Source organism: Aphelocoma coerulescens, chromosome 2 (genome assembly GCF_041296385.1).
Source record: "Aphelocoma coerulescens isolate FSJ_1873_10779 chromosome 2, UR_Acoe_1.0, whole genome shotgun sequence".
NCBI classification, from domain to species: domain Eukaryota; kingdom Metazoa; phylum Chordata; class Aves; order Passeriformes; family Corvidae; genus Aphelocoma; species Aphelocoma coerulescens.
The window spans coordinates 57111786-57138524 of NC_091015.1; the positions used below are offsets into that span (position 1 = coordinate 57111786).

The 26739-nt window shown below is 40.5% G+C and overlaps 1 protein-coding gene across 8 annotated transcripts; it reads left to right on the plus strand.

Annotated features, from left to right (window-relative positions):
- Nucleotides 1-915: 915 nt before the first annotated feature.
- Nucleotides 916-26051, plus strand: STARD3NL (STARD3 N-terminal like). Of its 8 annotated transcripts, none has more exons than XM_069007643.1 (8): nt 916-1000; nt 15346-15642; nt 18405-18482; nt 20293-20370; nt 22083-22136; nt 22231-22348; nt 23880-23978; nt 25982-26051. In XM_069007643.1, exons 2-8 carry the CDS (start codon nt 15418-15420, stop codon nt 26032-26034), a joined length of 705 nt encoding a protein of 234 aa, XP_068863744.1. In that variant the 5' UTR covers nt 916-1000; nt 15346-15417; the 3' UTR covers nt 26035-26051. The 8 variants fall into 8 exon arrangements, with proteins under 8 accessions (XP_068863744.1, XP_068863750.1, XP_068863751.1 ...); XM_069007644.1 differs by lacking the exon at nt 916-1000 and adding an exon at nt 1355-1523; XM_069007645.1 differs by lacking the exon at nt 916-1000 and adding an exon at nt 6025-6865.
- Nucleotides 26052-26739: the final 688 nt, after the last annotated feature.

The following is a 26739-nucleotide window of genomic DNA, read 5'->3' on the forward strand; positions in this document are numbered from 1 at the left end:
TGTTGTGCACTGATATCCCTGAAGATGCTGGGGTCTAGTGGAGTGAGCAAGGCAGGGTGGAGCAAGTGACCTTTATCTCAATATTTCCTAGACCTGTCTTTTAACCCTTCTTCCTCTGTTTCCCTGCTACACTGTTTCTTGTTAAAAGAGGTGTATTGTGGATCTAGCCTGCAGCACTGAACTGCAGACAAACCTTACGACATATGTAAGCATTTGACAAGGTCTGGGCTTCAATAAGGTTGGAGACCATGCTTCCCAAAGGAATGGATGGTTTCCTACAGTGGCTGGTCGACTGATTTTGTGTCCTTATTTTCACGATGACGGGAATCATGCCTGGATCTCTTCTCTGTGGTGACCAGAGGCAAAACGCAAGGGAATGACCTGAAGTTGTGTTAGAGGAAGTTTAGATTCGATATTAGAAAAAGCTCCTTCACCCAGAGGGTGGTTAGGCACTGGAACAGCTCCCCAGGGCAGTGGTCACAGCACCAAGCCTGACCGAGTTCAAGAAGCGTTTGGACAATGCTCTCGGGCACATGGTGTGAGCTTGGGGTGTCTGTGCAGGGCCGGGAGTTGGACTCGATGATCCTTGTGGGTCCCTGTCAACTCAGAATACTCTGTGATTCTCTGTGCTAATCTCTGCAAAGACAAGGACTGTGCTATGATTCCACACAAGTGGAATCCGGGCGAACGACAGCTAACCAGTCCCTCTGCTCGTTCCGATGGCTCCACTACAAGTTGGCGGTGTTGACACTCAAAGATAAGAGCCTTATCTATGGGCCGCCCGCGCTGCCTCCGCCTGGGCTCTGCGTGTCCCTCGCGCCAGGGCCGGGCGCGGGTGGCAGTGCGGGCCGGTCCCGCCGCATCCCGCGCCCCGTGAGGGGAGAGGGAGGCCGGGCCGGGCCCGCCCCCTGCCGCCGGGCCCCGCCCCGCCCGTCCCCGCGGCCTGCGGCGCTGCCCGGTGCGGCGGGGCCGTCTCTGCGCGGGGGAGCGCCGCGCCGGGGTGAGCTCGCTGCCCCCTCGCCCGGAGCGGGGGGCGAGGGGAACACGGCGGGGAATAGGCCGAGAGGGATGCGGGGCGTGTTGCTGGTGGTGGCGCGGTGGGGCCGCCGGAGCGGCCCGGCCCGCCTTCCCTCCCTTCCTTCCTTTCCTTTCTCTCCCTTCCCTTTGCCCGCTTCCTCCTGTGCCGGTGCCGCCGCTTTCTCCGGGGAGGGTACGGGTTTGTTCCCCTTGGTACGGAGCTCGCTGTCCTGCTGGGGCGAGGTGGGGGCAGGGAGAGGAAGAGGAAGAGGAGGAAGGAGGAGGAAGGCGATCACGTGCTGGGAGGCGGGGCGGGGCGGGGGTCCCTTTCTGGGAAGGGGATCCCTCTCCGGGAAGGGAGTGCCTGCGGCGCTCGGCGGATGCTCAGCGGGCACGGCCGCCTCTCCCACATGCCCGGCGCCGCTGCTTCTGTTGTCGGGCCCGCGGGAGGATTGCTTTTTCCCCTCTCCTCGCGATCCTAGCCCAGCAAATCCATCCTCACGGAGGTACGGCGACCTGTTTGTCCTGCTGGTAATGGGGTGAGCGAGCCGGGCCCTGCGAATCCCCGGCTTCCATCGCGGGAAAATACTGTGCTGAGGGTTAATTTTAGCGTCGGGCTGAATTTAGACAGCTTCGGAGAGGTACTGCCTGCGTTCAGCATCCGAATTTAAAGTGGATCATTCATTCCTGAAGTGTAGGGTTTTTAATCTGTGTTGAGGGTGACGCTGTACGTCTGCAGAGCGAGCTGGTTAAACCCGCAGCATTTGGTCTCCAGCAGCAGTTCTTGTTACTCATTGATGAAGTGCTAGCGCTCAGCAGTTCCCAATTAGCTGTAAGCAGACACAGTGGTCGACTTCAACCTGGAAAATATTCACCACAAATACTAAACTTGTCGAAAGAGGTCGTTTGTTTGTTTTTAAATCATGTTAGTGTGCATAAAGGCATAAGGTGATCACTGTATTTTGCACAACGTTGTCAATACATTTTATGGTGCGCATTTGTCATCTTGGTTTATATAATATGTAGAACTGTGTTGAATATTAATTGCTATGAAAGATTTCATTTTTTGCTGGTAGTGTTTTGGGGCACTGTTAGTGAATCCAACATTGTGAGGAGGCTCCTTTCTATTTATAAGTCCATAGTGGTGTTACTATTTTTAGTAGATGTTTTTCGTCAGCTTTGCAATTTTAAGTAGGCCAGATGCAGAGTGATTTGGGTTTTGTTTGTTTGTTTGTTGATGGTGTTCAGGGCCAGATACACTGCATAAAAGGCACCAGTGATCCTCTTGTTGTGATGCAAATCCATAATTTTAAGTATTTTCCGTTATTCGTGTATTAGGCTTTTTTAGGGTGAATGTTGCTTTCTGTAGACTTGATATGTTGAGAAAGAGATATGATCTTTTAACGATGCTGGAATTTGTGAAATACTAAACTCAGTTCACATGGATTAGGCATTCTTTTTTGTGCATTTGGGCTTGAGTGTGGTGATCTTGATGTGATGTGGTCTAATTTTCTTAAATTCTCAAGTGTTTAGCCATGATTTTTTCAAAGTGAGTTTAGCACAATTGTCCTAGGTCATAATTAATGAGAAAGAATGTATTTAGACTTTACCATTTTAAACTTTGTCAGAGCATCCTAGTCAAACATACAGTTATTAAAACATCTTTGTTGTAATGTTTTACAGGGCCAAACCTAGTTTCTAATTAACATGACTAATGGATTTCACTCAGTGAATTAAGTCAGCATGCACAATATTACCAGTGATTTTGCAGAAGATATGGATGACATGATAGTGGTAAATCAGACTTGTGACAGCAGGGCCTGTGATTTCTCATGGTTAGACAGCAGCATCCAGCTACTCAGATGAGTCACTTTAAAGGATCACAGATTTGTTGCTTGTTAAACATTCTCTAATTTAACTGTATGTGCTAAATATCTGGTCTTAATTTGGAATCGTTAACGACTGTGTGAAAAGACAGCTTGTACATTACCTCTCTGCCTTGCTGACTTAAATTCAGCTAGGAGTAGAATTAAAAATGAAAATTTGAAAAAAGTAATCTTAGAACCAAAAAGAACCAACTGAATGTCTTATAATGACATTATGCTTTTCATATTAAGTTCAGCTACTCAGTCATCAGCTGAAGCCCTAAAATAGCATCACTTCAGACATCAGGAGTTAATTTCTATCTTGCACTGACAGAAAAATTAGATAAATTATGTGGGGGTGTGTTAAACTAAGTCTTTTCTTCTGAAGGTTCAGATGCAGGTCTTTGCTAGAACTTGCTGCTGCGTGGACTAGGTAATTGTTTCCTTACAATGTATTTTAAGAAGAAAAATAGAGGTAAAATGTAAAACCTGATACTTCCTTTTATTTTGAAGCATCTTCAAGACCTATAAAAGAGGAGTTAAGAGTGAAAAAATCTTACAAAAGTTTATCCTGTATTCTGAAATGGATGTCAGTTTCTTGAAGGGCTGTTTTCTTTAAGAGCTCTGAAGAATTTTTGGGGGTTGTTTGCCTGGAGTAAACTTGCACCATTTTGTGGAATAGTTTTTGAGGGAGTGACAGAATCCTGAGTGTTTCTCACTAATACATAAAGTGACTGACCTATTTCAGGAAGAGTCCCACAATTCTGTGCTAGCAAAAGAATAGCTTTTCTTGTCCAAGTTGTATCTGGCTAGCAGCCCTGGGGCATATGTTTGTTGTTGATCTGGGAAAAAACCAACAAATGTGTAGGAGTAGTCAGTGTTATAAACCAGTATCGTGCTTGATGTTTGAGGCAATCAGTGAGATGTTTGGCCTCTTTAAAAAACTGTGTTTTCTACTTAGAGAAATGCTGGTGTGATAAAATAGGTATGATTTTGATATCTAAATGGTTTATTTGACCCACAGTTAAGTCTGAGAAACTGAATGAATAATAAGCCCTTATTGCTTATGTTGTGCTTAGTGGAGAAAGTTTGCCGTGAAATCTTCATTTCTGTGAGCTGGTGTTGGGTGGGCTGCAAAGTCAGCTTCAGAGAGCAGGTAACAGATGTGAAGAAGAGTTAATACCAGATTCGTTGGAGGTTTTTTAACTGTCTTTCCTCTATCTTTGTATCACTTCCCCTTTATGCCCACCTCTCCCTCCCAGCTTTTGCAAGAAATCATTAGCATCTTTTTTTTCTTTATATTTTTTATTGCATGCAGGTATTGCTTGTGACTGGAATGTGTATGCATACATAAAACATACAAAAATACTGTTTACGTATGTTAATATAACTGTAGGGAGCTGACTGTGTTAAACCTTAAAATCCTGATGTGGTTTCAGGTCTTTGGCAAGATTACTCCAGAACATTTAAACCAAATAAAAAGCTTATGTTATTTTTAAGAAAACTATAGTTTTGGTTTGATAATTAATTAAATAAGAGTTGGGACTGGATGATCTTCAAGTTCTGTTCCAATCCCTTAGCATTCTCTGATTCTATGAAGTCATTACTATCAGTTGGAATTATTGGTTGTAAATGGGATGATATGCAACTGGGATACTTTCTCTCTCTAAGGACCTAACAGTGATAACGTGCACAGAATTCAGTTCTGGAGTTTGCAATGCTTAAGTATCTTGAGTGCAGCTGAGAACTGAGGCAGACCTTTGGAACATGTTATGGTGCATCCTTTTTTGTTAGGTTTTTTTTAGAATATAGTTGCAAATTAGCTCAGTTGTTTAGAGCATGGTTCTAATAATGCCGGGGTTGCAGGTTTCAGATTGCTGTATGGGCCATTCATTTAAGAGCTGGACTTGATGACCCTTGTGGGTCCTTCCAACTCAGGTGATTCTGTGATTTAAGATCATACTCTTGATTAAACAAAATTTGAACTCTATACATTTTGAGTTCTGACAAGTGTGTTTTCAAGTGTATCATGAATTCAGCATGGAATATTCTGAGAGTCATAAAACCATAGAATGGTTTGGGTTGGAAGGACCTCAGGAGACCATCTAGTTCCAATCCCACTGCCATGGGCAGGAACACGTTCCACTAGACCAGGTGGTTGCAAGCCCTATCCAACCTGGCCTTGAATACTTCTAGGGATGGGGCAGCCATAACTTCTCTGGGCAACCTGTTCCTGTGTCCTACGACCCTCACAGTAAACAACTTTTTCCTAATATCTAGTCTAAACCTTCCTGCTTTCAATATAAGTCCATTTCCCCCTTGTCCTGTCACTCCATGCGCTTGCAAAAAGCCCCTCTCCAGCTCTTCTGTAGGCCCCCTTTAGGTACTGGAAAGTGCTCTAGGGTGTTCCTGGAGCCTTCTCTTCTCCAGGCTGTCAACCCCAACTCACTCAGCTTGTCTTCAGCTTCTGAAGCTGATTTACTCCACCAGATCCACATCCTTCTGATGCTGGGGGCCCCAGAGCTGGATGCAGTGCTCCAGGTGGGGATAACTCTGAAGAGCTGTTGTTTCACATGCTCTTTCACATGTCTGGTTTGAGTCCATTTTAAAAGTAAAAGTCTGGGATATGCTGTTAAATAGGAGTCCAGAGGGGAAGAGATGAGGGAGATAAAAGTAAGGACAATGCTGATGCCAAATTTACAAGCTGTTTACTCTGCCATTTTTCTCAGCTCTTGTAGAATAAGAAATGAAGTGTTTGGAAAAGGACAATAGTGTTTTGCAGGACATGGCTCAGTAGCAGGGATTCTTCAGCTGCAGGGAAAACTAGTCCAAGGTTGGGACACTTTGATTTGATTTTCTGAATCTACATGTCTCACTCTTGGGATGGAGAAAGGTGACACTGCTGTTTCCTCAGATGCTCTACTAACCTAAAAAAATATATTTCCTTTTTTTTTCTTTCTCTTTTTCACCTTCTTTCAGTGGTCCGAGAAAAATACTATTCAGTACAAATGTGTGCAACTGCCCCGTTACTTTTGCTAGGTCACCATTAGAGCACAGGAAATTGGGGAAACATTTTTCTCAAGGAAACTGGGGGTTTATTGTTTCAGTTTTGTTTTTACAGGGACAAGTTATGTAAGCTAAGAGCTGCTACTTCAGGGTAAAGCAGAGCTACTCTAGTTCTGAACACCCAGATAAACCCAAACTCTTTGTAAGGTGCTCTCTCCTGTATGCTGGTAAGTCTTGCCCTGCCCCTCCAGTGGGAAACCTTCCCAGTCTTTAAATGTATTACATATTTGTAACTTGTAATTCCTGCTGTATTGCTTAATTGAAAAGCTAGACTATTGCCAAAGCACTTGACAGTATCTTCTGCTTATGTTTGGGGAATTTTGTGGGTGTGCATCAGTTTGAATTTTTCAGTCTTATTTTGATTAAAGTGTTTGGCCCAGGTTTGGGTTTTTTTTGTTGGTGGTGTTTTGGTTGTTTTTTTTTAATATTCCTTCATGTTCACTAAGGAGCATTTGTTTTGAACAGAACAGTGCTTCAGACTGTTTTTAAAGGCAATGAAACCTTAAAATGTTTCTGAGGCAATGATGTGTTACAGCTAGAGACAGAATGAGTGCAGATTGGAAGGGATTTGAGTGCCCTTCAGGAACAGGAGCAATGACTATCAGGAGGTCACTAGTAATGTATCCACTACAAGCGGATTTCAGGAAAATTAGTTCTTGCAGTTATATAAACAGAAGAGGGACAGAGTATGTCAGCAGAGTGGGGTCATTTATAGTAGAAAACAGTGTAAAAAATGTGTCCAGGTAAGCTTTGGAGGCAATCTTCAGCTCTTCAGGATTTTTTTTCCCCCCCTTGATTTATAATCAGCGTTACTTCATCTTCACAGAAATTGATTTTATCTGTGTTGGCTCTTAATCAGAGTATGTGCTGGTACTGTCAGAAGATACACTGAGAGATTTCTGCTAATACTCCTGCAGGTTAGTACGGCTTTATACCAGAAACTCTCAGTTTCTTGGACTTCCAATATGGGGTGTACCAAAGCAGTCTTTACAGATAATTGCATATTCTGTCCAAGGTGTTGGCTAGGGCAATTTGTGTCTATGCCTAGATAAAGAATGAAGTTGGGCTTCATGATGGTGAGAGAGCAAACAGTGGTTCAAGACTATTTTCCTTTAGGTATGTTAAAATTGTCTGAAACTGTCTTTAAGTATAACTTAAATATGTGAATGTTAGTGTTATAATTGCACCAGTTACTGTATTAAGCTCTGTTCTTGTGAGAAATTTTGGGTTTACCTGTGCCATGTAGTGTGTTCCTACAGAATAGCAGGTAGTCTAAGCAGAAATGTAAGCCCTCTTATCAGAAAATAACTCTTTTGGTAAAGAACTGGCATGTGTTATTTGTCTCCCTATGAGGAAAGTTTTTAGCAAGGAAATGCTTTATTTTTTTTTTTTTTTTTTGTTAGGAGTGAAAATTGCTGCTCTTTCAGTGTCAGCTTTTCTACTACCCTGTAGTTTTCACAGTACTTGAGCATCTTGGCTGCTATATTGGCCATGTCATCCTATTTTACTCATTGGAAAAAAAGAAATATTTTCAGATTTTTTTTTTTAATTCACAGAAAAGCTGTTTATGGTGGTAATTTTTGGGCCCTATTTAGTGTTATCAGGACACATAAGTATTCTAGGTATTCAGTATGTTTCAACAGCAGTTGTGACGCAATGTTACATTGTGTGCCTAGTTACTTTATGCAAACGTGACTTCTCTGGTATTTTAACCTAAACTAGCATTGCCTTTTCAGACTTGCCTCCATGTGACTCTTTAAGTTTTGGTTTTGCTGAGCTCTTGATAGCCTTTGAGTAAGCCTTTTTTTTTTTTTCTTTTTTTTTTTTTTTTTTTTTCTTTTTAATCACATCTATTATCTCTTCTCAGTTAAATTCTGCTGTGTCTTTTTTTTTTTTTCTTGGAAAGAAAAACGTATCATATGTGGTGCTGTTGCTCATGTATGATACAGTAATAGAGTAAAAAAAAAAAATTAAACCAAGGATAATAGACTGGAAGAATAGGGGTAGAATAATGGTGGAAAAGAGAAGTAGCGTTCTGATCTTGCATCTTTAAGATAAGTGTAAAATTACAAATGCAGTGCGTGCCATCTGCTTCTGTCAGTATGAATGAAAATAATGATGTTAATTGTGAATGTTACCTGAAATCATGGGCAAGCTCTCACCGTTGTATTGTTAAAGTCTTTATTAGACTTTGAGGGCAGGGAAGGACTGCAGTCCTAAGCTTGATAATTTTAATTCCTTTACTTTTCACTTATTATACTAGCTAATACTATTAATAAGTGTAAAATCTGTATTTCAATAGAAAGTTTGAGAATTTAATTCTCTGTTTGGAAGTTTGAGTTGTGGCCATAACAATTAAGGGTTTAAAAAAAAACAAAAGCAAAACATACCTTTATTTTAATTCTTTATTTTTATTTAAATAGATGGAAACTTTGGGGTTTTCCTTCCAGGAAAATTATGCCACTGTTATCTATGACTTTGAATATGTCAGCATAGAAAACTTACTTAGCTAAATATTTTAGTGGGAGTTGAGTGAATATACGCAGTAACGCTGTCCATGTCATTAATTGTTGTCTTCCCTGATGTGATGGAGGAGACGTTCAGATGTTTGCCAGGAGAAGAAAGGAGGCAAATGGGACTTCATGCTTCTCAGTCTCCAGATAGGTGTTTATTAATTCTTATCTAAGGAGAACAAGCCACTGGCATGGCCTAGACATAGCACAGAGCAGAGAAGGCAGCAAGAAGACAACTTATCAAGATTTCACAGCCTTTTTAAAGGTAAATTACCCAATGAAAACTTAAAATGCAAGATATTTTCACTTTTTTACCAATGCCCAACAAGTTCCTAAATCACATAGACAGGAACTGCAGAATTCTTTATCCAATCATCCCAAACCACTATTGCTGCAAAATATGGAGTTAGTGAAGAAGGAGAAAGAAGATTTTAACGACAACTTATCCTCCATTTTGGGGTTTTCTACTTCTATCTATTTACTATGCAAATAGACCAAAAAACTCTAAATTTTTCACCCTGTGATAATCTCACATAGTATTCTACCACCTAATTCACACCATTGTAGATTCAAACTCTTCCCAGAAGCTAGGCAAATTTTCCCATGGACAAAGGCCAAAAACAGTACTGTCCAGGGGGGTAAAACCTTTCAAAACAGGCAGAGAAATATTCTCTGCATGCTGGGTTCCCACAATGCAGTTATGAAAAAAAGAAAGAAAAAACATTAAAATATTACATCTCTTGAAATCAGGGGAAATGAGGAGAAAGTATATCACAAATATACTGATGTGGATTCTTATTTCAGAAGTTTTATTTCGCTCTTAAGTGTTTTGACACTTCAGTAAGCTTATAAATTCTGTCATTTCACCTGCCTAGTAGATGAAGGGAAGGTGGTGAATATGAGTTTTCTGGATTTTGTTTAGGCTTTTGATATTGTCCCTCCCAGCATCCTTCTGGACTAGTCTGACTGTGAAGTGAGCAGGTAGATGGTGTGCTGAAAGAACTGGCTGAAGGGCAGGGCTCAAAGGGTTGTAGAGGATGGGACTACACCTGGCTGGAGACCAGTCACCAGTGGTGTTCCTCAGAGCTCAATCCCAAGGCCAGTTCTGCTCAAAATTTTTATCAATGATTTGGAGGCAGGAGTCGAGTGCACTGTTAGCAAGTTTGCTGATGATGCTGAAGTGGGAGGTGCTGTTGACATTTCTGAGGGACAAGAGGCCTTGCAGAGGGATATGGATGGATTGGAGTGTTGAACAATCATCAGTGGTATGAAACTGAACAAGAACAAATGCTGGACTCTGCACCAGGGATACAGCAGAACCTTCCACAAGTACAAATTGGGAGAGGCATGGCTGGAGAGCAGCCCCACAGAAATGGGTCTGGGGATACTGGCTGACAGCAGGCTCAAAGTCAGCAGTGGCAAGCCTTCAAATACAGCACAACCAGCTGGTCAAAAAGGGTGATCATCTCACTCTGTTTAGCACTGCTGCAACTTCATTTTGAGTACTGTGTGCATGTCTGAACTCCAAAATTTAACAACGGTGTGAAGGTCCTTAAATGTGTCCAAGAGGAGGGCACTGAAGCTGGTGAAGGGGCTAGAAGCAATGCCCTGTGAGAAGTAGCTGAAGACACAGGGTTCATCTAGTTTGGAGAGAAGGAGGCTGAGGGGTGACCACACTGTTTTCTGCAGCTTCCTGAGGTGGTAGAGAGGGAAGTTGCTGATCTCTTCCCAGTGGTACCCAGTACCAGGGCATGTGGGAGTGGCTGAAAGCTGCATCCATCAGAGCAGGTTCAGACTTGACATGAGGAAACATTTCTTTACCAAGAGGGTTGTCAAACTGTGGAAGAGTCTTCTTTGAGAAAGGGTTGATGCCCCAAGCCTGTCAGTGTTTGAGGCATTTGAGCATTGCCCTTAATGCCATACTTAAACTTTTGGTCAGCCCTGAAGTGGTCAGGCAGTTGGATAAGGTGACTGTTGTCTGTCCCTTTCAACTGAATACTCTATTCTGCACTCATGATGAGTCAAATAACAATAAGACTGTTATATGCCTGAAATGCCAGGGGATTTTAGCTTTGAGAACACTTTCAAAGACATGTAACACAAGAGATATAACTGGAAACAGGATTTCATTTTTCTCACTCTATTTCAGAACAGATGTTCACAAGCATTATCACAGTGTGCAGGTGTAGCTAGGAGCAGGTTAATGCAATCCTCAGTTTAGCTTGAAAAAACATCACTTGAAGTCTGGCAAAGGAAAGTCAGAGAGCTACAGAGCATTGCAAATCCCCTACATTTTGTGGAGAGACATTTGCTAGTGGGACTGTCGTGGTTTGACACTGGCCCAATGCCAGGCACCCACGAGAGCTGCTCACTCACCCTCCCCTGTCACAGCTGGGCAGAGGAGAGAAAGGGAAAAAAAAAGTTAACAAAGGCTCCGTGAGCTAAGGACCAGGAGAAACGCTTCAAGGGCGAAACAGGCTCAACTTACGTTGCAAAGTGAATTTCTTACTAACAGAATCAGAGGAGGATAATGAGAAGTAAAATAAGCCCTTAGAACATCTTCCCCCTCCCAGCCCCTCCCTGCTTCCCACCAACAGCACAGGGAGACAGGGCATGGGGGTTTGGTCAGTTCATCACTGAGATTTCCTTCTGCTGCTCCAGGAGAGGAGTCCTTCCCCTGTGAGGCCGTGGGTCCCTCCCACAGGGGACAGTTCTCCCTGAACTTCCCTGGCGTTTGTCCACTCTCAGGAGCAGCAGCCCCACCGCCCCTGCTGCAGCCTGAGCCCCTCCCACGGGCACACAGCCCTCCTGCACTGTGGCTCTCTCTTTCCACGGGGTGCAGCCCTCCAAGGACAGGCTGCTCCAGCCTGGAAGCAGGGCCCTCTCTCTCCAGCGGGTCTCCCACTGGATCACAGCCCCCTCCAGGCATCCACCCGCTCTGGCACGGGCACCTCCCCCACGGGCTGTGGGTGGATCTCTGCATCCCCCGTGGATCCCCATGGGCTGCAGGGGCACAGCAGCTTCACCATGGTCTGCACCACGGCCTGCAGAGGAACCTCGGCTTCAGCTCCTGGAGCACCTCCTCCCCCTCCTTCACTGACCTCGGTGTCACCATGTTTTCCCTCACGTGTTCTCACCTCCTCCTCTTCTCTGACTAGAATCCAAAATCTTGTGACTTTGTTTTGATTTTCTCTTTAAATATGTCATCACAGAGGTGTTACCAGCCTCTCTCACTGGCCCAGTTTTGGCCAGCAGCATGTCCGTCTTCAGAGCCATCAGCCGCTGGCTCTGCTGGACATGGTGGGAAGCTTCCAGCAGCTTCCTCAGGAGCTATCTCTGTGGCCCCCTGCTACCTAAAACCAGGTGTGCCAAACCAATACAGACTGCATGGGGAAAACAGATTTCTGTCTCGCTCATGTGTCTCTTGTAGCAAGGAGTTAATGGCACGGTTTACATCCAACACAGTTGCTATGAACTCCACCTCTCCAGGCAAGTTTGCCCATAGAGTTTCTTGGAATATTATGAATTATGGGCTGTTTATCTTCCTGGTGAGTGTCCTTCACCCAGGCTCTCTCTGGAGAGAGTGAACATGATGGTCTGTAAACATCATTCCTTCATAAGACATACTTGTTTTGACCACACATCCTTCCTGGAGCCTGCCATATAGAATAACCCAAGCAGTGGGACTGCCTGGAGCCAAAAGAAGGGGTGCCAGGTGAACCCAGTCTCCTTCAAATCAGAGGCAGACACTGGGTCAACCCACAGATGATACAACAGTCTTGAAAATATGTTACTGATATTGAAAAAAACCTCTGAAAATTATCTATAAAACCTTTATAACCTTTACATAACCTTTATCAGAAACAGGAAAGTAGATAACTCACTGATGCACAAAAAAGGTTCTTTTTAGAAAATACCTCAAAAGTTATAAGAATGTGATTTTCTCTCTTTATTTGATAATGAAATTTTTCTGTCTGAATTTGCATTTTCAAAAACCCAAGCCCCAAACATTCACACACCCAGTTTATAATTATTTTTTTCTCTGATTCAAAATTATTTTGGTTTTTAGAAAGAACAATAATCAGTGTAAGGTATCAATTTGGATACAGGAATTCAAATAGTATGGCAGTAGGAATAGAGGTCAAGCTGTCCATGTTTCCTGAAGAGCAAGAATAAAGATCGGTAACAGTCACATGCAAAAGAATTGTGTGGTATTTTTAAAAGTATGACACATCTCAATGACAAACACACCTTTCCTAAACTTGTTCCACCACTGAGTTTCTTGGCCAGGGGCGCATGGAAAGCACTCCTGTGTCTGCCTGGTGCTTGTATTGCCCACATGGAGTGCTGAAAAGTGACATCTCCTCATGAGGGTGCAAGCCTGGAGCCCTTCCAAGCATGGGCTGTTCTGCACAAGCAAGAACCCCTGGAGAAATGGAGCCAAGGGAAGCGCAGAGCTCACTCCTGCTGCAAACTTGTAATGGACAAGAGATGGGGCATGACTGGTGCTTTGGAAGTGCAAGGGAGGAGAAATGTTGTTGCTGGCAATGCTGAGATGTGTATGAAAGTGTCTGGCCAAGTCACCATCTAACACTAACACTGCTTTTTAGTAATCCCTAGGTGCCTGTAAGACAGCTGCCAGGACCAATTTAAGATTTTTTTGTGCACCCACCTCAAGCCATTTGAGAATGCTAGTGTGATGAAATGGCTGATAATGTCCTTCAGGTACAAAGGAACTTTTTATTTTAATTAATGAAAGAGACTGGGAAACAATCCTCTAGCACACACTTGGTGCTTAATCAGTTCACAGAGCTATTGCAATGAGTGCAGAAAGCTGCCAAGCTATGTCTGTTCAGTTAAAGAATCACAACATTTTGATGCCAGCTTAGTGTGATGAGAGAGGCCCTGCCATGTGTCCAAACATGGATCTGATGGATCAGCAGGCAGAGCAAGGCTAGAGACAAATTCCCTTACTGTGAGTATCCCCTGTCCAGAGGGCTTTGATGCAAAAAACAGTCTGTCAGTAGCAAGGATTTCAGGCATTTATAAGGTGAATCTGACATTTTGAGTCATGCTTGAAAACAAACTGGTAGCCAGTGCATTTTAAGGCCATGCTTTTCTCTTTGCAGAGGCAAATGGATGCTGAACTAGCACATCCTAAAACAATTAGCTCTTGCTGTATGAATTGCATTCCCATACTGTGCTGTATCTAGCACTAATCCAGACTGGAAGTAACAACTTCCTATATAATTGGCACTGAGTGCCACATCAAAATAAAATAAATATTTTAGCCAATGTAGATGGAAATTTTTTGGAAGTTCAGGTGTTAACTTGTCTTTTTATTTTGCTTTTAATTATGGCCATTAATGGCCTGATCTGAGGTTTATGTCTCATCCCAAACATTTTCCTATGGCCTGCTGTTACATAGCAGGGCACTTTAGTGTGAGGGTTTTCAGTACAAAGCAAGTGCTGTTCACAGCACTGGAGTGCAGCAATTCTGCTCACGCCCTCGGGTTCAGGCGGCCAAAGTTCACTGTAGTGCTCAAGACACCTGACCAAACACACACCACGTATGTCTCCCTCCTCTACAGCCTTTGCCAGCCATGTTTCAGGCAGCTGCTGTAGAAATAAAGGAGGAAGATTTAAGGATGCATTGTGCTTGTCCGCCCTTGTCTGGTGCTTTGAACTCCCTGAAGGCTGCTTTGTGTGACTTGACGTAGGCATTGACCATCCCTGGCTGGCCAGTGTCTTCCTCAGCTGTGATGTGTGTGCTCTGGCAGCTCCCCACACCACCTTTACTTTTTCCCCGTGTCCTTGTATCCTCCCTTGTGTTTGCTTAGTGGTGTGTTACAGGTCCCCTGTTGGGCTTTGACTGACTGTGCTCTGGAAGCCTTGGGGTTGAAACACTGTTGAAAGACAGGAGTGGGAAGAATTTCTCTATCTCTTGCCATTTACTGTAAAACAATCCACACAGCAGGAAGCAAAGTCTTGTTCTTGAATTTCAAAAAGCTATTTTGCCAGTGTTAAAAAACTTTGTCTGATGTGATTTGTACTGGAGGATGTATAGTTTCATCTTCTGAGCATTTTGCATAAAATTACATTTTCTGTGTGTTTCCATGAAACTTTTGTAACCTTCTGAGTCCACCCTTTCTAGAAGCTTTAATTGGACAAATGTTCTCACAGAGGATTTAAGTGAATCATGCATCAAGCTGCTCCAGTTTTATAGGAAATTCAGCCTGAAACTTCTTTTAAAAGCCTTGTATTCAAAAGAGACTTAGGGTAATTGCATTACCTTTAACCACTGGTTGCACACATTTTTTTTCATGGAGAAACTGTCTGGCAATGTAAGTTGCTATAGCAGCTGAATTTACAAAGCTAATAGCAGTGTATATGCTTTATAGAATGATTAGTACACTATTTGGGGATTTTAATGGAATTTTAATCTTTTGTTTGTGGCAGCTCTGGATGTGCTAACACTGCCATTTTTCAGGAATTGTATGTGGAAGTTCGTTTAAGTTGTCTTCCGATTTATTGAGAGCATTTAAATCAGTATTGGAAACCTTCAGGATGCACAACATCATGCTTTTTATTCATTCTATTCAATGATCTCACTCAAACAACATGGAGAAATGGCCCTTTTAAATCTAGACAGTGCTCCCTTATTTCAAATGGTCTAATTGAACATTAATTCTCTTGCTTCACAAATCTCCTGAGAGATGAAGAGGAGCTAGATACTGTGTTAGAAACAATTTCTAGGGCTAACTTGCCTAATTCTCTCAGTCATCAATTTAGCAAAAAGAGAACTGACACTGTAAGGTGAAAATACCTCTTGGAATTATGGGGATTTGGTGACTAATGTGGTTTGATTTTGTTTGTTTGTTTAGAAATTCTTCCTATATGGATCAGCCTTCTAGTGATGGTGAAACTGGAAGAAGACCACTCTAAGCAAACTCAGGATGAATCGGGTCCCAGCTGATGCAGAAAATGCTCACAGTAGCAGCGTGGAATCTTGTCCTTCCTTGCGGGATGTCCACTCCATCAACCCCACACAGCTGATGGCAAGGATTGAGTCATATGAAGGCAGGGAGAAGAAAGGCATATCAGATGTCAGAAGGACTTTCTGTTTGTTTGTTACATTTGATCTCTTATTCATAACCTTACTGTGGATAATAGAATTAAATGTGAGTCGTCTTTTCGGTACCTACCCTTAGACATTATATTAAATATTTATTCACTTCAGAGACGGTTAGTAAGTTGCTCCTTTCTATCCAAAATTATGTTATTTGTATCTATTTAAGTTGAAGCTGCTTGTTACTTTAAGCTTCCATGAACACAGTGTCTACTCAACTGCATCTACTTTTATTCATTAGGACATGTTTATCTTATTATGAAACCTTTAGATGTTCCTGTAGTCTGTGAACCATGCTGAAAAAAACATTGGAAATCCAGGGAACTCTTCAAGCATCAAATAAACGAAAATGTTGCTGTACATCTTTGATTTTAGCAAGAAATTTACAGGCTTCAAGACTTTGCCTTCTGAGTAACTTTAAGTCAGTGATATTTCACTGAGGTGTTAGTCCCTGAAAAGACTTCTGATGGCCAAAACCTTTCTTTTGTTGTGATGTATTTTCTTTGATGTAAACTTAGTGTGTTACACATTATGGATGGCAGGGTGCATTTAAACAACTTTAAACATTTAAACTCCCACAGTTGCCATCTTTTAACTCCACCATTTGTAATCTGGAAAATGAGGCTGTTCTCCTAAAATTTCCAGAAAGCAATAGGATAGCTCATTTGTTGTTATTTCATAAGTAGCATCCTAGTTCTTGAGCTGGATTTTAAGCTATAATCTAAAGTTTCCATTTAAGAAAGGACACACTAGGGAGGAATCCCTTTTCTAGACAAGAAAGATCTTAAGTAAATATTTTTTGTCAGCATTCCTTTACTAGATGAATAACCTTGTTTATTAATTTGACATTATGAAGCCTCAGGAGCTGACTGTTCAATAGTTTGTTGATGCAGTGAAAAATACTCATTCTGATTTAATTAGAGAAAGCAGATTTTGCTTGCCTGAATGATGTAATTTTGGGACTAGACTTTCTGTTTTCTCTCTAGGTGGAAAAATGGTTGTAGCATAGTGTTCTTAGGCAGTTCTGGTTTTTAGGCCAGTTTCTCAACAGCTTGTATAAGTAAGAGGAACAGAGTGGGTTTATATCTCTTGTTGAGGTTTCAGAGTACAGATTTTCGCATGGGTGCTCTCAGAATACTGAAGACTCTGAATAGAAAATGCTACCAACTCATGATATTTTATTTTGAATGCTACAGCATCAAGGGACCTCAAGATCATAGCAGTTTCTCTGTGAAAAGCTGTATTTTCAGGACAGCACATTATGAACTGGTGTCCTATACTTCCACATGTCAGCAAGAATGAAAACCAGGTTTTTGTCATTAGAAGTCATGATATTAGAAGCTAAATTTTGATATCTGGGATCTGACGTGTGCTTAGGGTTTTGTTCTGTTTTTCTTTGAATTGCTTTGTTCGCTGGGAAGTCAAATAGCACTGTGTTAGGACTGTATGTCATTGGTGCATAAGTAATGGGTCAGAATTGCTAGGAGAGTTCCTGTAAATAGTCTTTTCACTTTGTTGCCATGATCCAGTTTCCTTAGGTATAGTGTACTTTATCATTAAATGCTTCAGGGAGTGGCTCCCTGGCATTTTGAGCAAAAGTCAAGACTTCCATGGTTCTCTGTTTATCCTTATGTTAACATGGTGCTCACACAGCCACACAGTTACGAACAGCTTGGAGTGGGGGAAGTTGATCTTCCTTATTTATGCTGGAAAAAGATAATTGCACCTGATGCAGTAGAGCAACCAAGGGAAAACTGTATTTATAAAGTTATTTGTCAGGTAGCCATAGAGGGGAGGGAGAGGAGAAGAAATAGAAGAAATTTGGAGTTTGAAAGACTAGTCTCAGGGAAACACTGTCCGGCAGTATAGCTGGAAAAGTGTGGAAGTGTGTAGACTGCATGGCTTTGAGATGGTGAGCATATGTTGTTGGCATGCTTTGGTAGCTCCTTTCCTTAAAAAGATGACAGTGGTCGAACTCAATATTAAAGCCTTCCGTTGGTGTTTTTTTACATAACTATTTCATGCAGTGCTTAATTGTGGAACTTCATATTAAAAGCAATAAGAGATGGACACTGAGGTTTTCAATTTTCAACTAAGATAGATACTCCTCTCATTCTCTGACCCAACACACCTTAAATTATTTTCTTATGAGGCCTGTTTGAATGGTAGAATCCTTCCACTGGAAAGAAACACGGTGGCTAATGAAGGTGGAATTTTGAATCTCATCAGCAAATGGAGGAATTGAATGTTAGTTATTTGTGGGAGATTAGTCTAATACTTGCAGCTTCTGTTTTTTTTACTGTGGATCTTTTTGCTCAGCTTTCTTAACAAATCATGTGAGGGCTGATAAGGAAAAGACCTGAAGTATGAATTCAGTTTCTGTTCTGTTTCCTATTTGCTAACATGAGACTAACCAGAACCGGGTTATGGTTGGCTTTTTGATCAGCTATTCTGATCCTCCTTATAAGACATAAAATGCTTTGTGAGTTTGTGTAACAGACCTTCTTAACATTTAATCGTTTCTTCCTCCCTCAACAACTTGTTTGCTTTTATTTTGGGACAGCCTGAAATGTAGCTTGCCTAGGGCAAGGATGATAATCCTTAATGTTTTCACTTTGAAAAGTCTATGTAATCATGAAAAACAAATAACAACTATAGTCTTGACACTATCATTCTTGGCAGACCACTCTTCTGTATTTAGTTTAATGATCTTTTTGCATATCAGCAGGAATTATTAGGGAATTATTAGTTTTACCCTTCATATTTGTGTGTATTTTGTTTTCTGAAGCTGTGTGTTTTGTTGTTCCTTTGTAGGTAAAAGGAGGCATTGAGACTACCTTAGAGAAAGAAGTCCTACATTATGACTACTCTTCTTCATATTTTGATATATTTGTAAGTGTTCTTAAAAAAAGAAAAAGGAGCAGCAAAACTACAGTTTTCCCATTCCTCCTTCCACAGATGTTTCCTAGTTTGAGTCTTGTGAAAAGGTTGATCTTTTCTCGATAATTTAAACCAGAAGGGCTTGTGCCAAATTTCATCCATCTAGGGGTTGCCCAGTCCTGCCCTTGCAGCAGGCTCATGGAGCCTGTGGATAGAAATGCTTAGGGGAAATTAATTTGCATCTTTAGCTTTGGGGTGCATGGAAAAGCAGATGGAAAACCCAGTCAAGAATGTGAGTCTGATGTAACATAAGGTAATTCATTAAGAGAACAAGACCCAGAGCCCTCGAGCTCTAAAATAATTTTGCTCAAACCGATGTTTTCGTCCTTCCTTGGGCATAAGGTGGCTGCAATGAGGACAGGCTTGTTCCTAGGGTGGCCTGCACAGGGCAGGATTTTTCAGAGTTGTGTTTTCACTCCAACAGTAAAAAGAGTTGGCATGAAGTAGGAGTCTCCTTTACTATGTATAAGTAGCTTAGGCACATAAGAGGAACTCTATTGCATCAGGAAATTTCTTTCTTTAGGTGAAGCTGTAGCTCTGTAGTTGCAATGCATTTTGCACTGCATGGCCCAAGTAAAAGGTATTTCATTACAGTTCTTCTAAAGGGCAGGATTGTTAATTCTACATGATCTTGTTTGCCTTACAGAGATGACTTGGTTCGGTATCAGTCATTTTATACTGATGACCATATCCAGAACCTCTCTTTGAAACTGGTGTAAAAACCCATCCTTACTTCTGCATTGGACATTTGCTGTGTCAAATGAACTTACTTACTAGATTCAAATATTATATAAGCTAGCAAACTCTGCTACTTCTCCCTCTTTCATTGTTTTGCTGGCAGGTTCTCCATGATAAACCATACTGCAGAAGGCAAAAAATGTTATCTCTAAATGTTGAAGCTCTGGAAGTTATTTTATCCCGTAGTTTAACCAAGGGTTAAGAACATGCAAATGCAAATGCAAAACAACAGACTTTTATTCCCTGGGAAGGGACTAGAACATTAAATTTTGCAAAATTATTTGTGGGCTTTTACAGAATTTCCTGTTTCTACTACACATTTGCATAAGATTAAGTGGGTTTATCATACTTCTGGCCATGGCTGTCTTTGACTTCTCTTCATTTTTAAGCATTTTTTTCCCATTTTTTTGATTCTGAACACATCTTTTAAAACAAGTTGGAGACAATCTAGTATCAAAAAATAAACAGGGAAATTGAAGGTCGGGGTCCCTGATTCAGAGATCTTGTCTGTCTGCTATTGATTTAATTTTATGGCCTAGAAATACCATAACTTACTTTTCTCTACTGCAAAATAGAATGACTTGCTATTGCAGGCACCTACATAAAGGATAATTGATTGTTGCAATGTTAATATTTCAAAAAATACTAGAAGTATAGTAGCAGACCACTAAGATTAGTGAGATGCACAGTGATGCTCAAGGTATTTGCTGGATTAACTGCATCCAAATTTAACTGTTTAGATTCCAGTCAGGTAAAATGATCATGAACATACTTTGTGTAGCTTTCTTATGTTTCTAACTAATTTGTGGAATCGCACATGTTTGCGTGTGGATGTTGCTTTACAAATTGGGAAATTGACTTCTATTTCTGTTTTATAAGGACGCATTCAAATTTGTTTCTTGGTAACAGAACTTAGACTGTCCTAAGTTGCTTTGTAAGCAGTTAGTATTTTCAGTGAGCTGAGAATATTGTGGTTCTTCTGTGTTCTGAATTAACCAACCAATGTGTTTTCCTCTCTCTGTAGCTACTGGCAGTCTTTCGGTTTAAGGTGTTAATACTGGCATATGCAATGTGCAGACTGCGCCATTGGTGGGCAATAGCTGTGAGTAGTAGCCAAGCGTAATGGAGTTTTTCCTAGACTGGATCAGACACAATTTTAGATGCCTCTTAACACTTGTTTGTTAAGAATCATCTTGATGGTATATACAAACATTTGTCCTGCAGTAACAAATTAAAAACTTGTTTTCTGAAAGATTTTCAGCCTAAAGGCAAGAATTTATTAACACAGTGGGTGTGGTTCTTACTAGGTATCATGTTAATACAAATTGAAGATTTATGTTTAATCCGGTATGGATGGCTAGTCATAACTGCTTGTTACCTCCGATTTGTTAATTAATGTTGGAAATATATTTGCATTTGAAATAGTGAACCTTCTTCAGAAACAAGAATTGGCATTATTGGATCAGAGATCCAGGTGTCCATTAACTCCCACATTCTTACTTTTTAAAGTTTTAGGTGCCACCCATTGAACACTAGCACCTCTATTGCTTCATGCTCCAATAAAAAATGTTGAATATGCATCCCCTCTTAAAAAGGAAGTTCTCGAGAACTGTATGCAGCCACAGTGGATTGGAGCCAATATTTTTAATGCAGCTGTACTGTGTGAATGACAAAGAAAGCAAAATTTGATGTAAAATTCATGCTTCCACCAGTCAATACTATAGATTGTAATACAATAGGTGTGCTGCTGGCTTAGTGCTTTGTAAATCAGACTTTTTTTTTCCCTTATGCTGTGGTAGGTGCATGTAGAACAGGTTCATGTATAACTTTCTTCAAGTGAGTAGCATGCAGTTTGCTTAGTACTCTGAGACTACATGCCATGATTTTTATAGATTGTGTTACTAGCATGGCACAAACACATACATAATAATAGCTGCTGCTCTGATTGTGCTTATATTTAAATGCATGCCTCTTAGAAGTCCTTGCTCTTAGTTGTGTAGCTTTAGCTATTTCTTAATCCTTAAGCCTTTGTTTGTGAGGTGATGAGAGTGAACCCATCATGGTAGCAAGTAATTAGATACATAAAGCTTCACTGAAGGTTTTGCCAAAGCCTTTAATCTTAATATCCTACCTGTGATTGACAGAAGTTAGTTAGGTTCTGCTGTTACTTAAAGAATTGCTGCACCCAAATGCACCAGAAGATACAGAGGCCTTGCTTCTGTGAACAATACTTGTTCACTGCTTTTTCAGGTTTTGGCGTTTTTTAAGATGTTTTATCCAGCCTGCCATTTTAAAAAAATATATCAGGGAATATCAAGTCTTCAAAGAAATAAATTTTTCAAAAGATCACTTCATGGATTGAAATATTTATTCCAATTTATCCCCACAAAGATGTTTTGTTGTTTGAGATGGATATTTTGATTTGGATGGTAGTGAAAAGCATTTGGAACAGCTGCTGTTTGCTTTTTTCCCAAATACATAAATAGTTGGGATTTTTTTAAGGGACTTGATGACTAGAGTACACTGTCTTCATTGTTCAGTAAGATCACAATTAATGTAACTCAGGCAGTTTAGATTCTACATATATGCTATCTGCTATGTGGAAATCAATGTTTGGAGGTGCTCGTATTAGAAGTTATCTTTATTAAGGAGGTTATTTTAATAACACTAAGTTAATTGTATCATGCTTGTTACATTTTATTAATCTATGTGATCTTGCTGTTGTCAGTAAATATTTAAAGTTGCAACTAATAGATAATGGCAGAAATATAAAACTAAATCAATTTATTAGTTTATCTGTTCTGTCTCTTTCAGTTTACAACAGCAGTGACCAGTGCCTTTTTATTAGCAAAAGTAATTATTTCACAGGTATATACTCTAATCAAATGTTTGTTTTATTTTGTTGTTTTCTTAAAAGCAAGATTCTTCAGGGTAATTTTTGTAATGTTTTCTTTCTTTCTAGCTGTTCTCACAGGGTGCTTTTGGCTATGTGCTGCCCATCATATCCTTCATACTTGCCTGGATTGAAACTTGGTTCCTGGACTTTAAAGTGTTACCACAAGAAGCTGAAGAAGAAAATAGTAAGCTTGTGATATTTCCCCTCAGTCACTGCAGTTGGCGACATTTGATGCCATGTTAGCTGGCAGAAGAATGCTTCTTTCAGCTTCTCAAAATTTGAAGAGCTGAGGAAAAAATTAAATCATATGGCATGGTTTTTTCTTTTTTTGGGAAAGGAACATATGCCTTCAAAGAAATGAGGTTTTTAATTAATTTAGGGAGGCAAAGTTAAAAGTTACAAAGGCCAGATCAGCAATTTTTCAAATGCTTAGAAATGCATATAATTTTGTATGCTTAAGATATGAAAATTTAACTGACTTGTAAAATTTAACTGGGCTTGTAAAACTTCATTTTTTGGATAGTGCATAAAGTGTCTGGCTCCTCTTTTAGGAAGGGTAGACACAATAACTAATTCAATGTCACTAACTCTTCTTTTGAGGTGGAAAGGGAAAAGCAAAGAAGTGTTGTGGAGATTCTGCTTCATGCACAGGCAGAATGAGACCAGAACAACTGAATTCCGACCTTTGAGATAAGACACCAGGTCATCTGACACTCAGTGTGTTCAACTAAATGGAGAAAACCCACAGTTGCAGTTGAAACAGAGTATTGCTTGAGTGGTGAGGAAAAGAGAGCTTACAGATGCTTTTTGAGTTTCAACAGCAGGAGGGTAGTTATACAGCCAAGCTGTTATTTATGCACCATCACCTGAAATACAGTCTGAAACTCTGTTGGGAGGGCATGTTTATGTGCTAGGTAAATCTGAAGACTTTATATGGGCATGGATGCCTCCATTTTTACGTGCTCTGAATGCAGTCTTCCTACTTTGATCCCTTCCCTCTTCTTTTTCACCAGTCCAAGAAAGAAATTGGTAAAATGAGAGCAGTGGGTTTTGTCTGGAGAAAAAGAAACTTAGGGTAACTTTTAGGGTAACTTTTTTTATCTTTTGAGGGGATGACAAAATACAGCTGCATCACAGTGTTATCTAAATAGATAAGAAATTTAACCAGTTCAGAGACTTTTGCATTTTTTCATGTTGAATATTCATAGACAAAGAAAGTATTCCATACATACACCTGCAAATACTTCATGAAGGTTGCAGAAACTAAGTATGTTGAGACAGATAGGTGAAAGGAAGCCATTAGTGAAGAGTCATAGTGGCAAAGTGAGAAAATAATTTATTTGGTTATGCATGGTACCTCACTGATCATTAAAAATACATTTCAGAAGTTTTAGTTAGCCAGTGAGTAGAGATGCATTTACATATGGCAACCTAGTCATGTAATTGCACGTAGTAGAAGGAAAGATTCCTTAATTCATGTGTGCAGTATGTCTGTTTTGCTAGTGTGTGCCACCTTAGCTTCCAGCATTTAAATAGAAGACGTAAGTGTTAAATTAATTGTTGATGCTTTTTAAAAAGATATTTATTTAAAGAAGTAACTTGTTAGGAATGCTAGTATAATGCATCAGTCTTCAAGGTTCTTCATCAATATTTGATCTCTAAGATGCTATGCGTTAGCATTGAGGAATTGTTTTCTGGTATTCTTTTTCTTTTAGGGTTTTTGATAGCACAGGATGCTTCAGAACGAGCAGCTCTTCTTCACCCAGGAGTCCTCTCTGATGGGCAGTTCTATTCTCCGCCTGAGTCTGTAGCAGGTAATGATGTTTCCTTAGTGAACGATTTTTCATATTCACTTTACACTCCTGCATATTTCACCCCCTTCAAGAGGGGAAGGGGGAAGGGAAAAAATGTATTTTTCTTTTTAAATAAAAAGTGTATTTACCATCCTGAAATGCAAGATTCTTTTTTATTCAGTAATTCGGTTTAGCTCCTACCTACCAGATGAGTTACAATACACGTGCTTAGTGTATTTTAAGTCATGTTCTGACTAAAAACAAGGTAAGTCTGAAAGAAAATGGCACCACAACTGAAAGGAGGCAGTTATGGTTTGCTTCTGCCATCGGTGATCCTTACAGGTCCCTTCCAACGTGAGGTGTTCTATGACTCTGTGATCTCTTATCTGCCAGCAATAGCATTTATGCAGCAAGGCACTATTTCATCCAGCCTGAACTTGGGGCTTTATACTGTCTTAGGATAGACAATGAACCTGAAACTGCTATAAGGCAAACTGAAATTTCAATCAGAGGCTCTTCTCTTTTCTCAAAAAGAAAAAGCCCTCTCTGTATAAAAAGGGTCACCTGTGTGTAATGTTAATTATATTGTAACTCTGCATATCATGTGCTTTGGTCTAGTTGAGGTATGCGTCGATTAAGTCAAAAATAAATGTAAATATGGCAAGATTTAATAATATGTTTTCAAGCATTTCAAGGAAATGAGTAATTTCTTTATGGATCGGATCAATTTGTGTTACCCTAGAGTGCAGTGGGAACCCCCAAATCCTGTATCAGTTTTTTTCCCCTAATATGTAAACCTCTTCTGTAATGCTGTGCTGTGTTATGCAATATAATTAAAATAATATCTGCTAATTACTACAGATACGTTCACCTATCTTGCATTATAGAGTTATACATGTAGGTGATATTTTTCATTTTAATATTTGTCTGGTTTCTCTGTGCTGAGCGTCTTGGCTCGGTGAATGACTTCGAGCTCCATCTAGGGGTCACAGAGCATTAATGTCGAGTTTAACCAATGATTCAAAGTGAAAATGGATTTTAGCTGAAACCGCGGGTCTGTTTTGAGGAATCATGGTTGGAAGTGTTATACCGGACTCAGCCGTTCAGCCTGGGCTTTGTGGGGTTTTTAGCAACAGAATATCGAGTGTGAGAGGAGTGTAAGTGGAGCTAACGTTTCTCTAGACGTTGTGTCTGGGCTGCTCGTGCAGTGAGGTGCTGTGTCGCAGCATGCATGCGTTAACTCTAGGTGTGCCATTACTTTCAGCTTGTCCAATGGGATTCAGTAACAGCTCAGGTGCCTTCTCCAGGTCTGCCCTGACTGCCAAGTACATTTGTTTAAGCACCCTTTATGGGTATGAGAAGTAAAAGGAACAGTCAAATTAATATATTTGAACTGAAACGCACACACTGGTAGTCACAAAGTGAAACTGCTAGATAATGTAGAGTAAAAATAGCTCATAATTGAAATATTTCTTTAAAAATCTGCATTTCTTTCTGAGAAGACAAACAATGGATTGTTCTAAGAGAGCAGTTTTTGGTCATTTTGCCATACAAACTGATTTGACAAATACTTAGAGATAAACTATTCCCTGTGATCATGCAGTGGGGAATAAAGCCCTCTGCTGATGCAGCAACATTTCTAAAAACAAATCTTTGCTTTTAGGAGGTGATGTTTAAAATGAGTTCTGGTGGAATTTTCAGCGTATTTGTCTCTTTTTGTCTTTCTTGAAGCTACACATGTCCAGGAACATACCCTGGAACCACTTCTTTGTATGGGGTGACCCTTCCTCTTCAACATTGGTTACTTGGTAACCAAGTCTATTCTGGAGGTAGCAAGTGGAAAATCAGCCTGGAAAGACTAAATTTATTCAGTTCCTGTACAATTTGAGCTTCAAAAGGAGGCAGATATGCTATTCGAAGAAATGAAAGAAATTCAGAGTAATTTGTCCAAAAAATGCTGAACACTTTTGTGTGTCTTTTTACTTCTCTCAACTGATCTACAGCATTCTTGTCTTCCTTTTCAGGTTCTGATGAAGACTCTGAAGAAAAACAAGACAGTGAAAAACCAATTGTATAGCAAATATAAAAAAGCAGGTAAGTTCCTTTGCATAGAACCTGAATTTTCCTAAAGGTATGTTTTACCTTCCTAGTTCCTTCCCAAACAAATTAAATGGTGCGTTAACTCTTAGGAGTTCATCATTTTTGAACTCAGTCTGTCTCTCATAGCAGCCTTCAAGAAGGAAATCCTGCCAAGCTCTTGAGAGCCTGGAGTTGGGGTCCTCTGCATTTATTTTTTGGCTCTCCTGGAAAGGACAATAGTGGACCAGATTTGTAAAAGCTCCTTTTTTTGGCAGCGGAGAGAGATACTCCTTTGGAGATGGCACCGCAGGAATGCTAGGAAGAGATTGTCTCTGGTTTAAGTCTAGGACATGTATGCCTGAAGATTTCAAGGGCAAACCTACTTTGGTATTCCCCCTCCTCAGTCTGTTTAATACTACAAATGGGTTACATTGGAGCAGCCTCATCTTAAGAATTTTGTAGTCTACTTTGGTTAAGTATGAGATTGCTTCCTTATTTTTGAAATGACTTTATTTACTTTTGGAATTATCGTGCCCCATGCTTTCACTTCACCACTCACAGCAAAGCTGAAGCTAGGGGAGGTATTAAATGTTCTTGAGAAGCTGAAGCTACTGATTTGAAGTCTTCTAGTGCTCACCTGGAAGAGTGGATGTCCTTTTCTTTTCAGCCTCCCTGTTTACAATATCTGTTTTCTTTACTCCCA

Excerpts from the sequence above, each read along its gene's own strand:
- STARD3NL (XM_069007643.1), top strand. The coding sequence starts at position 15,418 with ATGAATCGGGTCCCAGCTGATGCAGAAAATGCTCACAGTAGCAGCGTG. Across the intron at positions 15,643-18,404 it reads TGTGGATAATAGAATTAAAT|GTAAAAGGAGGCATTGAGAC; the intron begins GTGAGTCGTCTT and ends GTTCCTTTGTAG. Across the intron at positions 22,349-23,879 it reads AGAAGCTGAAGAAGAAAATA|GGTTTTTGATAGCACAGGAT; the intron begins GTAAGCTTGTGA and ends TTTTTCTTTTAG.